Genomic DNA, 16,783 nt, shown 5'->3' with positions numbered 1-16,783 from the left:
ATAATATAATGTTTGTCTGCAGTTCTTGTCATACTTTCAGTACATTTTCCTTACTTACTTCTGTAATGGCATACATGGCCTACTTCCATGCTGGCAGTAGTCACAGTACCTTTTGTGTTTGCATTTACATCCCAACATTTGTACACACCAATGGAGGCTGGATTAGAACTTTATGGAGGGAAGATATAAATGTGCACAGCAACAACCAGGTGTTGGTTGCAGCCGGCACTAGAGGGAAACATATTTAAAGAATGTGTTTATTTCCATTTCCTTCAGACATCAGTCTCACCACATTTGACTCACACAATAGATCAGGTTCTCCCACATGATACCTGAGTACCTTTGTGTTTGCATTTACATCCCAACATTTGTACACACCAATGGAGGCTGGATTAGAACTTTATGGAGGGAAGATATAAATGTGCACAGCAACAACCAGGTGTTGGTTGCAGCCGGCACTAGAGGGAAACATATTTAAAGAATGTGTTTATTTCCATTTCCTTCAGACATCAGTCTCACCACATTTCTCTCCCCCCCTCCCAGACCGGGTGTTATGGGTTATAACAATGTGCACTGGTTGTTTTTGTTTGTAAATGGGGAATTTTACTCTGAGGTCTTAAGTTATCCACAGGAATGTGGGTGGGGGAGTTTTTGTGGTAAGAACCAGGAGGACCATCTAGAGCAGGGGTGTCCAAACCTTTTGCAAAGAGGGCCAAATTTGATAAAGTGAAGATGCCCGGGGGCCAATAGTTCCTTCTGACATTTTTTTAACCACAAAAGTTACATGAAAATACACACTGTTATAAAACAATTTTCATTGTCACAATTACCTTTATTTTTCAAATGACAATGTAACCAAATATAAGCCACTCAGGCAGACGTGAACAACTCTAAAAACACAATTCTGCCTTTCATTCAGTCAGATAACATTGAACAAACTGTATAGAATACCTTGAATTTCCATGAGTTAAATATCTTTGCCTCATGAACATTTTAAACAGGAGTTATAAGTAATGCAAAGTGGTCTGTTATCATTAAACTTTAAAACAAGTGAATTTTGCCTTTGTCTTTTACAAGATCTTTCAGAAAGCAATAGTTTGTGTCACATCTACAGGTACATAACATCAACAGTTATAACACATATCTTATTCAAGAGTTTAATAACATAAGTGCCATAAGTCCAAGTGCATTAGTGTGCTTTAGGCTTTTCACTGTTAATAGTGACAGATGTTACCGTTCAAAACACTCAATTTCAGATTGATCAAGGAACAGATAACTTGCTGACACTAATGGTGTTTGACCATTAGTGTCAGCAAGTTATCTGTTCCTTGATCAAGCCAGACCTGGCCTCTTTACATAAATCTAGATTTATGTGAAGAGGCCAGGTCTGGCTTGAGAGCAGTGGTTGAGATGCGTAAAATGTCACGCAAGTGGGAGTCACTCATCCTTGACCTCAATCTCACAGTCTTTGATGAACGCACCTTCAGTAAAAGGTTTGCCATGTTTAGCTATTAACATGGCCACTTCGTAGCTGGCTTTTGTTATGTTTTCCTTTGACTCAGAGGATGATGCCAGAGCAGCTTGGAGTTGCTTCACTTTTTCAGCGCGGCCACTCCCTGTTAGCTTGTCGTACGTTGTAGCATGTTTAGTCTCGTAGTGTCTCTTTACGTTGAAATCCTTAAACAAGGCAACCGCCTCTTTACAAATTAGACAAACACAATTGCCTCGATTTTCAGTGAAGAAGTATTGTAATTCCCACCGCTCCTGAAAGCGGCGGCCCTCACTGTCAACTTTTCTCTTCTTTTTGCGGTCGCCATGGCAGCAATGATTTGAGAAGGGTTCGCAGCACGGATGCAGAGCCAGATAGCATTAGACGTGTGGTGAAAGGAGGAATTACATCTTTACATTTGTATGATTTATTTATTCTGACAGAGCTAGCGAGCCATAACTAACACATTATAAGACCGAAGCTGCGGGCCGTATGAAATCTGACCGGACTTTGGACATGCCTGATCTAGAGGAACCCCCCCCCAAATCTGCATCACTAAGGTTTCCTTTACATTCTCAGTTGCACTTAAAGACACTGTCCTTTCCATACTGATTATACGACTGGCTGCAAACTTTAGCATGTGAATCTAGGTCGTAAAGATTTATGACGAAACTAAACGGTGCGTGAACTCAGTTCCACACATAAAAGTGGGGGACCACTCCAACTACATAAATGAATAAGAAATGGAGTAAACTATTTCCACAAATAAAAATGATTTAAGATGGTTTACCTTCCATTACATCAATGTTTGGCTTTGAAGATACTTTTATTTGAACATTAACTTGATGAGTATTTGTTGGATGCCTTGTGAGAAGCAGCAGTCAATGACTCTGAGCGACTGGAAACACACAGCTGTAGCATTTGTAAACTTTCCTCCATTTTTGAGCTTTCGGTCTGTCCTCTAAAATCTGGCTCTGTTTATGGAAGATATTGATCAGTCTTGTTGAAATCATATTGAGTTAATTCAATTCTGAAACCAGAACAACATGTTCTGGAACCCCCCCCCCTACACCACCCTGCCTTGATACCAAAAATATCCTCTTTTTCCAGGAATGCAATGACCAGTTTGATGTTGTAATTACATTGTCAAACATATGATTTTTCAGGGAGTTTTTTCTTTCTCTGATTTCTGTACAAAGCTTTCATTCATTTGAACTGAACACTTCAAGTTGATCTTGTTTTCTGCCACATCCATGCCTCGTCTGCTTAGTTGGATGATTGCAGTGACTCACAGACTATTTACAGTATTTAAGGTAGCTATACTTAAATATATTGTCTTATTTAATAGACCTTATCCAGATTAAAATATAATTACTTCAATACAAAGGGGAGGCTGTTTGATGAATCACACAACTCAAACAAAATACTACTACATTATTCACACATGCAGATGATTAACCTATAAACTACACTTTCGCAATGATCTGATTATTGAACCATTGTGATGTAAAAGCAAACATTTGATCTCCTCACCTCATCATTGCATCCATCTTTTAAAGCTAACATAATGAGAGGTGAAATGTTTTTCTGAGGAAAGATCCTCACTTACATTGAGAAAAACAATATTGTTTTATTCACAGCATAACTTTCCCAGGGTAAGAAGTGTTAATTCAATGATTCATTTATTTACATTGCTGTCTTAATGCTGTCTTAATTTCTTTTTTTCAGATGTTGCCCCACTTGGTTGCTAATGTGTCAGCAAACTGTTGCTTATTTACATAAACAGCTGACACAAAGCAGCATTAGCATTCAATCGGAGTTGTTTATAGAAGGACTAAGCTCCTTCTACAATATAGCAGACACTTAAATTCAAGTTTACATACATTGTCATTGTAATCTTGCTTATGGGCACATGTCTGTTGATGGATATATGGGGGATTTGAACTTTGACCTTTTGGTTTCCAGACAGCCTGGAAAAAAAACCCTCAGACTATGATTTGTTTCATGTCTTTTCCAGCTCACAGAGCACCTGCAGGGAAAACAAATGATGTCTCTCCCAGTTTTAATCATGCGTGTGTCAAACTTGGAATTCCAGCTATTCCTCCACTTCATTGCTCTAATGAAAGATGAATTATTGGCGTAGTCGCGTTAAGCAACCGTCCATATCACCTGAGTCTCATGACAAAAAAAAGGTTATGTCTTTGATACCTGGACAGTGATGAATGTGGGTCAAAATTAATAGTTTCATGCCAGAACAAGATTTGCACTCAGTTTGGAAAAATGACGCCCTATCCAAAAAATGGTTTCTAGGATGAAGGGGAAATGTTTAAGGTACATTTTTCTCTTCACTTGCCTGGTTGTTTTAACCCTAACCCTCACCCGCTCTCATTTTCTTACAATTAAATAAATCACTGCTAGAACCAGTGGTGAAATGTAACCAGTTCGTTTACTCAAATATTGTACTTTAGTACAATTTTAACATACTTGTATTTTGCTTGAATATTCCCATTTTATATTACTCCACTACATTCATTTGACACTGAAAGTTTAAAATAAAAAACATACGATGTGCTTTTATGATATGATGCAGTATTAATCTACAATTAGTGTGCAATGACTCCACATTGCTGCAACATTAAAATCATTTGTTAGCGATTAAACAGAATAACATAATATTCTGCTCTGCGCTCATACGTCAGTCCCATCTATGCGATGTCGCCAAAGGTAAACACTGTTAGCGCTATTAGCACCGTTAGCTACCAGCTGCAGGGTCAGCCGTCGCCATGTTGAGAGCTGTGTGGAGGCAGCACCTTCAAGTAGAGAATCTCAGTACTTCTAAAATAATTGACACTAATTGCTGAAGTAGAAAAAAAAAGGAAAAAGGACTAATATTTTGCTTCGGTGTCTAGCTGGAATGGTCTCTTTTTCCCAGCAAGTCTTTAGTGAATGTCCCCACTGTGGCCCATCAGTAAAGCTGCTTACAAATACCTTCTGGGAATGCATGGTTGGCACACTTATTTATTCCAAAAGGCAATTGCATCCCCCCTGATACCTTCCTTCCTGCCACAGGCAAAGTATGCGTGGCCGTGTGCAGAAGTAAACAAGGACAGCTCAAAGTCTTTGCATATGTCCCACCTCTGAGTGCCTCGGTGAATGTTTTGTGAAGGTGAATCTTTGTGGCGCTACGTGTTTGGACTTTAAAGCAAACAGCCACTCCAGAAGTTATACATGGGTCACACAAATGTCTCGGTCATTGAAGTCCAGAATTTTCCTATTAACACTAAATTGTCTTTTTATTTTTTTTACTCCTTTTTAGCTTTTAGCCAAACACATTTCAAATCTCAACAGCTATTTAGGGGCTGGAAACAAGGTGAAATGACAGCGCTATTAGCAAAAAGAAATCAAGGCATTATAAAAAAGGTCATTGTTGTGGAACAAATAATTATTTTTGATTAAAAAAAAGCTGCATTTACTAATATAAAGCCTTTCGGGTACACAAAGAAAACCCATGAAATTATTCCCCCAGTACATCCAAAAAATAAAGCACTTAAATTACTTAGAAAACTAATTACATGGTTGTGTTAATTGTTTTTTACGATAAACATTTTTTTTCTTCAAATGTTAACAAACTGCCCCCTGCTAATTATGTTTAGTGTGCTTCATTGCCTCTGAGTGTGTTCCTCTAGTTTTCATATTCCACTTCATCCTGGCTCTGTGTTTTGCTGCTTCCCCAGCGATATATTGAGCCTGCTATTTGTTCTCCTCACAGAGCCAGGCTTTGGCCCACTACAAGGGGACCAAACATGCCAAGAAGCTAAAAGCCCTGGACGCTCCGAAGAGTAAGCTCAAAGGCTCAGTGGTCACCAAGGAAACCGCAAACCAGGAGATCGCCAAGGGCATCAACACCTCGCAGGTCCCCAACGGCACCGACAGGAAAGGTTTGTGTTTTCCTGCTAGATGCACATTCCACAACACATGTTCTTTGTTGTTTTTATTTCTGTAGCTGCTGCCCTTCTGTTGAGACGGAATGTTGGACCCAAAAAAAAAACCTCCAGGAGTTGGATGGACTCACTGTTGATTATATCAGCCCTGTGTTAGCTGCTCTGCCAATGGCTGGGTACTGACTCAAATATTGAATTTTCAGAGATCTCTGCAGGACACACAGGGCAGTGAGGCAGTCAAAAGAATGAGGTAGGGCCTAAGAATGCTTCAAACTGAATGCCAGTCGGATCATCTAATGTCACGTTCAGACAGACAACAGCATCGTATGAAAAATGTGGCTCCCTTATTACTTTGAATGAAACCACATAGTCGATGAAGCGGCAAAATTCAGGGTTGTTTTCAGTCCGAATTTCACTAAAATGTCTTAAACCCCTTCTGTGACAGCAGAATTAAGAGAGGTTTTACTTTCACAGGGAGGTCAAAACTCCAGCATGACTTTTAGTGTAACAATGTGTCCCTATAATACAGCTTGTATGATATCTGATATACAAGTGACTCCTCATTTTTGGTGCGTTTTCCTACGAAAGTTCGGCGACACTTTTCAATTTACGCCTGTTCCATGCATACAGTCTTTTCAAATTAAACTTCCATCTTCACAGGAAATAATGTAGTAATGATTTAGGCAATAAAACAGTTAAGGAAAAGATTGTGCTTTGAGTTAAAATGATTACGGCCGTTGCTTAAGTATGTCATTTATGTGAGAAATAAATCCAAATAAAGGGCACAAACACATGAAACACCGTTATTATTTTTTTATCAATCCATGCATGAGTCTTTTTGGTCTTTATACTTCCTGGTTCATGATTACATGGATTACATACAAATGTATTTTTAGGCTATCTACAAATTACATCGATTCATTTTCATGGGTATAGCTGCGACCACTGTATGAGAAGGCAGGCTTTTCATTGTGCCTTTAAAGGGACAGTTCACCCCAAAATCAAAAAATACGTTGTGTTCCTCTTACCTGCAATTTATCCATCTAGATTGTTAGCCTTAGAAATGTTTGCCTTCCCCCGAATATAATGGGACTACACTACTATTTTCTTTCAACCATAGTTCCTACATGAAACTGCTCACAACAAGGTCTGTAGAGTTTCTTGGAATAGCCAGGTCAAAGTTTCTGTAAAGTGACGTTGCTTTTGAGTCCTTTGTTCAATTGTTTGGGCGCTTTGAGCACAACAAGCAGATACAGACAAATGCCATATTGTCCCATTATATTGAAGAGAAGTCAGACATCTCTATGACCGATATCTCTAAAACTAGGCAGTCCAAATCAAACAATCTAGATTGATAAAACGCACTACAGGTAACAGGATAATTATGTATTTTTGATATTGGCTTGAACTGTCCTTCTACATTTGGCCATTCAGATCAGGTAAACTTGAAGCTGCAGTCGTTGTATGAAGAAGCACACTGAATTCTTCAATATGCTGCCGTTTTACGAAAACATTGCAACCTCCTATGTTGGATTTGTACTTTGTGTTTGTCTGTTATCCCATTTTTTTAATTACATTTTTTTGCCGGTGCATATTGTTTAGTGCTGACTTTGTGCAACTTTATATTCATCACGTAAAAGCCAGGTGCCTGCGTAAATCCGGTTATCTCGACCAGGTGTCTGCCGAAAAACATTCTTATTCTCGGTGGAATTCTCTGCTTAAAAACATGTTGGAAAAGGTAAACAAACATGAACAGCAACTTTCAGCACCTGATGGCAACCAGATGCAGATTATTTAAAATAGTTTTATCTGCTGTGTTTCGTCTTGGTTCTGCGGAGGATAACTTCTCTGGCTGCTGAGGAGCTCTGCTCTCTCGGCCTCCTCATATGTAATATTCCTTGAGCGGCCTGTTATTATGTCATGAAATTGCTCCAATGAAAGCCTTCCCCTTTAACTGTAACAATAGACGTTTTTTAAAGGAATTGGAAACACATTGAGCCGTCAGGCTCTGGAATTAATTTTTACCTCTGCCCATGCACTTCTTCCAATGTTCCACAAGTATTTAAATTAGGAGCACATTTCTGGAGCTCCTCGTGTACCGTGACCTATTTGTCAAGTCTGACCTATTCATGCTTGAAGCTTAAAGGTTGCTTGAGGTGAAAATTGAACCATTAAACGGTTGAGATGCCCAACAAGGTATTCATATCACGCCTCAGTGGGGATGTACAGGCGATTTTGGCCCATAAATGCTACAAATATTAACAATGTTCCTCTGCTGAGTTCAAAAGTAGGTGAGAAAACAGTATTACCAAGTACTTAATTCTCCATATTTAACCTCACATGGGTCACACGCTAGTCTATGTAATTTCAAGAGCTTCTCACCTGGCAGCATTCTGCCTCGCATCCCACAGAGTTACTAAGCTGCTATATACAAACGTCAAACCGTTAAGTGGAGCAATTTGCACTTAAGCAACCCTTGAGCTAATTCCACGCTGCAGTTTGTCGACATTTACCGTAAATGAGCTTTCAGGTGACGTAATGAGTTCTTTGGCTGACATCTTGGAGGTCTCAAGCAGCAGTGGTTTTGACACCTTGGATGCATTTCTAAAAGTATAACTTGGATAAAAGCGTCTGCTAAATGACTGTAATGTAATGTAACTCCGGTAAATGTACAACTTGCAAAAACAGATTGGACAGCGAGTCCTTCTCCCCACAGCGGTCACGTAGCCTCCCACTGCAGATTCAGATCATGCAGAAAAGAAAGGAAACAAAATATTTAAAATATTTGCTTAGAAAACTTGTCTCTTGGACTAATGTAGTTGATGACCACTGTGCTAGGCTATCTAGCTACCACTAAGCCAGGTTTGGAGACCAAAGGTGTTAAATGATTAAATAAATGATCATAACATAAAAATTCAGACAGAAATATTAAACTATAAAATTATCAAATCGGTGTTTAAAATGAAGGTCATTAATGTGAAATGTTATTTAATCCTGCTTCTTTTCAGATTATTGGAGGCCTATCTGTTTTTATTTCACAACACAATTCTCCATAAGCATTGTTCATTTGATTATCACACGTCATCACAGAGTCTCAGACAAAAGCAACATTTGTATTAGTAGTTATTCCTGGCGAGCATCTGCAGAAAGTTAGCATTGATCAAAAGACTTTCAAAAGAAGATGGGTTTTTTTTCTTAAGAGTGCATTTCACATCACAAATGTTCAAACAAATCAGCAGCCAAAAAGTAGTTTAGTAGTGACACATATGTGTTGTGTTGAATCTTCACTCCAGCCCGATAGATTTGGAATGAAAAGGTTATATATATAATATATAATATGCAGTTAAAACATCAACAAACCAAACCCATACATGTTTAAATGTAAATACCATTAAAGGCATTTGTCTTTGAGTAATTGTTTTTTATTATCGCCTTGACAGGAGATACTGATAGAGAATATTATATATGATACTATCTAAGGGAGGAATGAGATTATTTTCATATCTTAAAACCAATTAGAGGGGCAATTTGGTTTAAATTTGTTATTTTTTGGCGCTTGCATCCATATTAGGTGAACATTGACATTAAGCCTTCTTTATATAAACTCCCTCTATGAGTGCTAAACAGTGATGATGGGATTCAGACCTCCTCTCACTGTACCTGCACCATCTGTTATGGACTCTACAAAGAACGGACAGTAAACATACACTTACACAACATACCAAACACATCGTACGCAGGCAGAGAACTCAAGAGACCTTAAACAACAAGCCTTCATAACCAAACAGACCAAAGGCTATTAATCATCTCAGTGCCCTTACGAAAAAAACCACTGCATCATCTCACTATGGTATCTACAGTGCACGGGGGCGGCGGTTTGTCACAAGCGGCTCTGGGTAATGAATATTAATGTGCTCGGATGTCAGAAGAATGAATTGTCGAGGTGGGTAAATGCTGCATTATCTGTAAGGCCGAAGTATTTGAAGGTTTATCAGTGGCACCGAGCTCGCTCTAATGAAAAGCGGAGTTGAGGGAAGAATAATGGCCGCCGTGAGAGTAGGCAGAAACAACGGGGAGGCAGATCTCGATTTGATTTTTTCCTGAGTGGGCTTTCAATGGGTTTGTTTTGCTCTGAAATTACCGTCAAAAAAAAAACATATCATGACTGTAATCGTTTCATTCCAAAGCACAAAATATCCGTGCAAAGAACAATGCAAGGTTCGCTCATTTTCTTTGTTTCCGATTGTTTCCTGATTGTGTCATTCAGGTGTGTTTTCTTTAACAAGAGGATTGATTACATCCTTAGTAATGAGTATTGCTTTCTTTTTGTGGCCGCTGTTATTTTGTAAGAAAACACTGTGAAACATCTAAAGCTGGTTGAATGAATTTAGAATTCTTTCCCCGCTGCGTTAAATATTTGATTCAAGTGAACTAATTCATTCAAAGTCGTCTCAAACTCAGAGTTTTGAAAATGTGATATCGACTCGGTTAAGTTCAGGAAACCGAAGATATTTAGTTTAATCAACACCTAGTATTTGCACTGAAACAAGACACCGACAGATTTGTTTTATATTTATGTATAAAATCTTTTTTTTACTGGTAGAGTGAACTCTCAGCAGTACATTCATTCAACTTATCGTCTCAAGTCGAAATGCTTAAAGTCAATTATTAAAGGAACTGAAATTGAAGATGTTGATCTAACTTGGAATTAAAAAAGAAAAAAAAACTTAAATTTAACTTATACAATAAGGTAAAGCTGTGTTGATTCCTGGCATACTATGATCAGTTTTTAGTATATCATCACAGGAAAGTCTGAGCAGCAACAGAAGCGAGCAAAAGAAAAACTGCTCTGTTGAAAAGTTGCAACACAGAAAACGACTTAAGCAACGAAATGGAAGAAACTGTTTGTGGAACGAAACTGTTCATTTAATCCATCTGCTCCGGGCGGTTTGAGTTGATGTGCGAAGAAAACACAAGTGAGGTATAATGAGTCTGTTTGTAAAGCGTGTAATCAAAGGTTCGATTTCATCAAAAGGCACTTGTGTCTTTGAGCTTGTGTCCGTTCTGAGATGGACGGACAGTCGGACGCAGCGAGATGCTATAGATTAGCGGGGTGACTCAGCGGCCGCCTGTCAAGTTTATCTGTGTATGTGTGTGTGTGTGTGTGTGTGTTTGTGTGTCCTTGCAAGTGGAGATAGAGCGAGAAAGGCAAAGAGGCGAGAGAGAGAGAGAGAAATGCCCACAGCGCAGCCCGCCATCTCTCAGTTCCAGTCCAGTGCCTGAGGAAATGTACCCTGATATTAGCTATTAAAGAGCAGATTGTCAGGGGAGCCATGCCAGCACTGACAGCAGCTGTACAACGGAGCCGGCTGCAGGGAGGCAGGAGGCTAGCTAAGGCTTTTCTCCCCTTCCACACACCCTTTTTTTCTCGCCGGCACCCTCCTCCCCCCAAAATCCCCCCAAAAAACGCCTTTGTGCCTAAGTCTCTGTAGAAGCACGGCGGGTCGTAAAAAGCGCTTCCAGATGGGCGTCGGAGACAGCAGCAGACCTGATGAGTGTGTGATTAGATTGGCTCCGTACCTGCAAATGTTTCTCATTTGTCGGGGATTTTTTGGGATGTGCAATGTGCAACCGTAGAAAACTTCCCAACAGAAATTAGGAGCGGATCATTTGCTTTTCGGATGAAATTGGAAAGAGATAAATCAGTGTGAATTCAATTCGGTGACTCCTGGCGCTGTTAAATATCAGAGATAATGTCGCCCTACGACACAAAAAAAATAATGATTGCAGGCGTCGATGCACACTTATTTGTGAATGCAAATTTCTCACCTTATCAATCTTCTATTCTAGGAATATTCAACCGTGACTCTTTTCTCATTTACGCACTTTGAATACTGACAAGAGAGGAAGAAAAAAAAATCATAGACGTCGAATGAAATTTGACAGAACTCAAGAGCCTTGAGGGATTTCTGTCCTTTAAGTTGTGACAGCATATAATAAGGCCCAATCATTTTAATTAAAGAGCTTAATCCGGCTTCATTGAGAAAGGTAATCAGATCCCTGGGGAGTCCTGTGATTGCCTGAAAGCCTAAGTAGAATGGAAGGATTTCAGAGCGGCGTTTCTCGCCTATCGCCAAAGCAAATCTCAAGGGGGGGGGGGGCGTTCGAGAGAAGCCGAGGTACAAATGGAGGAAAGAAAGAAAGGCGATGTCCTGTCTCTATGGGTTCACGGCACCTGTCCTGCTCTGCTTTTTCCTCTTGATTCTCTATCTTTGTCGCCTTCAACACTTCCCACCCTCTCAATTTCTCGCCCTTTGTGTCTGATACTCGATTACTCTCTTTCAATGTTATCTCCCTTCTCTCACCTTCTCACGTCCCCCTCACCTGCCTCCCCCTTCCCCCCCACTTATTTCACACACTGGATTTTAAGTTTGCTCACTTTTCCACTTTCACTTTCATTTAACTTTTTCCCCCTTTTTCCAGCTCCATCTGTCCTCCTAATCTATCCTCTTTTGTTCTTGTTTCTCATCCTCTCCTTTCTCTCACCTGGCCTCTCTCTATCTCTTTTCTTTCTCCTCCCACCTTGCTGTCGGGGCCCTGGCTCGCCCATACCAACTTTAGATTGATCACAGTCATTACCTCCATTAATGAGAGGGGATTGAGTTCTTAACTGGGCCTCGCAGAGCCAGTTAGGTCACACTGACTGGGGATATGGATTACTGGAGGCTTCCCAGAGTGCACGCCGTCCTAGGCTAGCCAAAGTACACTTTAATCACCTGCCCCTCCATCAGTAAATGGCTCTGTAATGACACCGTGGTAGATGGGTTCACCCCAACACAAGGGCAAAGACACGCATGTCTTAACATTGGATGGCCTTCCCAACCACTAAGGCAATATAACACGTAGGCAGATGAAGACAGAACCTTTCTCTCACTTGGTCCTTACTCTCATTAGAATTAAAGTACTAATACTGGAAAACATTCTTGCACACAAAGGCACTTTCAGTCAAGAAGCCGTGTATCAATTTTACATCTGTATGTTTCATTAATGAGGTATTTCCTTGACATGTTTAGCCTAGCTTAGCATCAAGAACATGGCCATCTTTGCTGTGTCAAAAGTGTCTTCTAAAAACTTTAAAGCTGCGTTTAAATTCAAAGGAATAGTATGACATTGACCTACAACGTTTCACTTTATTGCTGAGATTTAGATGAAAAGATTGATACCACTCTCATGTCCTTTTGTTGAGTGGGGCGCTAGAGCCAGGAAGCTATTAGCTTAGCTTAGCATAAAGACTGGAAGCAGTGGGAATCAGCTGGCCTGGGCCTGTCCAAAGATAAAGAAGATATCTATAGCTGACCAGTTATATCTTGTTTGTTTGATATGTAAACAAACATAAATGTTAAAATGACAAGTTGGGGTTTTACGAGATGTAATTTGTGTTTTTGCGTATTTATCTTGCAGCCTTTATGCTAAACTAAGCTAATATCCTCCTGGCTCCAGCATCTCAAACACACGAGCATGAGAATGGTATCAATCTTCCCAACTTACTTTCAGCAAGAATGTGAACAATTGTATTTCCCGAAATGTTGGCCTATTCCTTTGAATGATGTGTAAACAAATTGTTTGGCAAAGCAAACTCGCACATAACAAACTGAGCAGATTTCATCCCCTGTTGAAGACTGTGAGATGCTGTTAAAAAGCTCTGTAGAAAGCCAGTAGAAAGTTTAGATAAGATGCCAAACTACTGTTTCCAGGTTGAAGAATGAACACTGATATTAAAAAAAAGCTTAATATTAAAAGCTTGTAAAGGCTATTTCCCCCTCCTTTCAGTGTTTGTTAGGCTAAACAAAATCATGGAGCCATCTCTCTACTGAATTCATAAAAATGAAATTGATATTGATTTTCACACTCCACATATCAGAGAAAACAAGCAGAATGCCAAAAATGTTAAAGTACTCTTTAAAAAAAGCACCCGAACCATTTACCCTCCCCAACTGTTGTTTGCTGTTCAAAACACTGGGTCAATGTTGAGTCAGTCTTCGTCGGAGAAACATTCTCTTTGTGAGAAAATTATGAAAATTATACTTCTCCGCTCTTGATAAATGAAAGAGGAAAAACGAGTGACATCTACAGAAAGAACCGAAAAGCAATCTGTTAAAGGTCAGCAGACAAAAAAACCTGGAGAATCTCTCACAGCTACTTTAAGATATCTCTGGTTGTGCGCTTCTTTTAGCTCGCTCGCGGTGATAAACATCTGCCGAAAGCAGTTCAATGGCGACTCGCAGCCAAAAACCTGCCCACTCACATGAATGCCAAACCTTCACTTGCACTTTTCTGGATCCAAACTCGGCCCGGTGACCGTGCCATTGAAAAGCTGCCCAGAGAAGCAGGTGTGATGGCAGCTTTTTGCAGCGAGTGAGTTAATCGCTGTGATTTCAGGTTGTTTTGATGCCTGGCACCACCACCGGAGCCGACTGGGAGTAGGTGGTTGCTAATTGCGGGGGGGGCAAAGAGGTCGCTGCCGCTCTGCTCGTGGCATAAACATTATTCATCAGGAGTGACAAGGTCAGCCACATCATAAATAGTTCACAGATTAATTATTGTTCTTGTGGTAATGGCTCGGGCTTGATGGGACATTGTGATGTAAAGTTACACCTGGTGTCATTGATGGCGTTTAAACCATTAGGGTTTAAATGCAACATGAAACTTGAAAAGGTGTTCTACTTTGGCCGAAGTTCAAATGTAATTGTTCTTTTTTGTACTCAAAATACTTTCATTGTAAATCCAAGCATGGCAGTTTTAAATTGTGTAGATTGGAAGAAACGGGTAGATTTTCTGGCTCTTGCCTGAAGCGTATTCAGCCTCAACTCAAATTAAACAGAACATAAATTCAGCACTTCTAATAACCGAAGTCACTGATCCCCCTTTTTCAGAGTCCAGAGCCTTTAGATAAATGTTCCAGTCATGGTATTGAGTGTAACAGCCTGGAATAATGGCCTTTTCATGCCAGATGTTCTTCTTTAGATCAGTCCAAAGGCAGGGTTTTACTGAAAGCACACGCAGATTTACAGGTAGAGGACAATTAGTCATAGCTGGAATACATTGCATCACCGATGCTCAATCCTCTGCTCGCAACAGTAATCTAGACGACCTTGCTTAAGGTCATGTGATGGAAAGATCCTGTTAGGGACTGTCTGAATAGTATTAAAGAATTCCTGCAGCAACACTGACAGAGTGAAAAGAGAAGCTTGTTCACCCCACCATGTAATCCAGTTTAGAATTTTAATATAAAGTAATATGTATAAATGACTTTGTACATTTGAAATTTGCAACTTGAGTCTTGAATTTTTGCATGGCTTGTTGTAAAGTAGTCTTTCATTGAGGGCACCAATGTAATTTATTAAGTCCCAATACCAATACAATGCTTGTGGTATCAGCAAATACAAGTACTGATCCGATACCGTTAAGTGTTTAATTAATAAGGTGTATGCCTCATTGTGTGGAAGTGACTGGGATCATTAAACCCTTTTAATGCATCGACAAATTGGTGAAACTTATACAGGAATTAAAATCCCAGTACTTAATGTATATAGTGTAGAAACATAGAATTGAATTGAATAGATCGGCCCTATCGTCACCAATAACCATTCAAGATATGTGAGTCAGCATCTTCGCAATAATAGTATTGATATCGGCACATCTCTAATCTCAACTGACCTTGGGGTCTTGTTCACGAGTGAAGGATAAGTTGGAGATCGAAAGGCCGATTGGTGCTTTGTCTGCAGTAATGTGGAGACTGAACTGGACTGTTGGACGAAGCTTATAGTTTTTTACAGCACTCCTGATTTAGCTAACCATGTTTCAACCTTCAGCTATGGTCATGAGCTTTGGGTAATGGTTGAAAGGAAGGGTCGCGTAAGTGACAAAAAAGAGTTGTCTATGGAAGAAATGTGGAAAAATATGCATGATCATATTAATACTGTGATAGCCTGTTATGCCCTTCCTCTCATAGTTTCTGCTGTAATGAGATTTTTCACTGAAGTCCTGTTAACGGAGAGTAGAGTTACAAAACTGATTGCACTTTTCCACCGTTCTTCTCTTCAGTAAAATTGTCACCACCACAACTTTCTCCTCCCGACAAAGCTTCAATCACTCTGGACACATTTTGTTGAGGTCAAAGTATTTGGTTGACCTTTTGCAACCTTTTTTTTTGTACTTCAGTGTAGTGCGTGCTGCTATGGCTTGCTCAGATACCCGAGAGACAGCCCGTTGGAAATAATTGCCTTGCTCTTGCACTTTAGTTGCAAAAGTCCTGTTAGAGTAAAGGAGCTCAGACATCTTTAAGGAGCTCAAGAGGAGTAGAAACGCTGCTCTCTTGCTTTAAAAGGGGTCAGCTATGAGGGTTCAAGCATCTGATTTGGATTCTTCCTGGAGGCCTCCCTTTGGAGGTACTCCAGACATTAGCAAGTTGGAAGAGGCCTCATGGATGGCCACTAGAGAGATTATACATCCCATCTGGCCTGAGAACGCATCACGATCCCCAAGGAGGAGCTGGAGGGTGTAGCTATAGAGAAGGACGGATGGGCTACTTTGCTTAGTTGCCTCTGCAGCCAGGTTGGATGGAGTATCTTATCAAGGTGGAAGATTGAAAAAATGTTGGGCTTTATGGTTAATAGTCTGGGCAGTTGTGGGAGTCAGTGCTTCAAGTGGGCCGGTACTCATCAGGATGCAGTGCAGACACTTCGTTTAACTCTTTGATGTACCGTGATTTTTCCTTGTGTTGTAATTTATAAATACATTTTCTGTAAAATAATGAGTGAAAATAAATAGTGTATTGTCATAATGTATTTTTTATATGTTTTTTTCCTGAATCTCCTCTATTCATTTACATGATTTGATTTTACAGGGCAAATGTTTTCAGAACAATTAAATGTTCAAAGCAAGGTTGTGCAAAATTATGAAATTATTATTATTAACATTATAAGTTTTGTCTTTAAGCTTTTTGGGCGTTAGTTATAGAAAAAGTTAGGGGTCCAAAATGATATGAAATTGCACAGTTTTTAAATAATAAGGACCCTTAAACCCAGTATCTCCTAGAATCCTTTATGCACTGAAGAAACTCAGACTGTAATAATGAGATAAGATAAGATAAGATAATCCTTTATTAGTCCCGCAGCGGGGAAATTTGCAATGATTGCTGATACCGACCGATGAACTTGCCAACATGTAAATAAATGTTGTATTGGCACTTATTGTTTTTCCACTTCAGGCACTGATGAGAATTTGATTCATAGGGTGGACCCTGTTTTGGTTGTTGGTTGTGTTTATGTTGCTGATTCAGAGCAGGCAGGCC

The 16,783-nt window shown here is 39.8% G+C and overlaps 1 protein-coding gene across 1 annotated transcript in view; it reads left to right on the top strand.

Annotated features, from left to right (window-relative positions):
- The window catches only part of znf385d (zinc finger protein 385D), a 72,305-nt gene that overhangs the window by 43,196 nt on the left and 12,326 nt on the right, over window positions 1-16,783 (top strand). Inside the window, exon 4 of the mRNA XM_054621973.1 lies at window positions 5,259-5,427. Coding sequence (XP_054477948.1) covers window positions 5,259-5,427 — 169 coding nt within the window. The remainder of the gene's footprint in view (window positions 1-5,258; window positions 5,428-16,783) is intronic.

Source organism: Anoplopoma fimbria, chromosome 20 (assembly GCF_027596085.1).
Source record: "Anoplopoma fimbria isolate UVic2021 breed Golden Eagle Sablefish chromosome 20, Afim_UVic_2022, whole genome shotgun sequence".
NCBI classification, from domain to species: domain Eukaryota; kingdom Metazoa; phylum Chordata; class Actinopteri; order Perciformes; family Anoplopomatidae; genus Anoplopoma; species Anoplopoma fimbria.
This window is presented reverse-complemented; position numbering and strand designations above follow the sequence as displayed.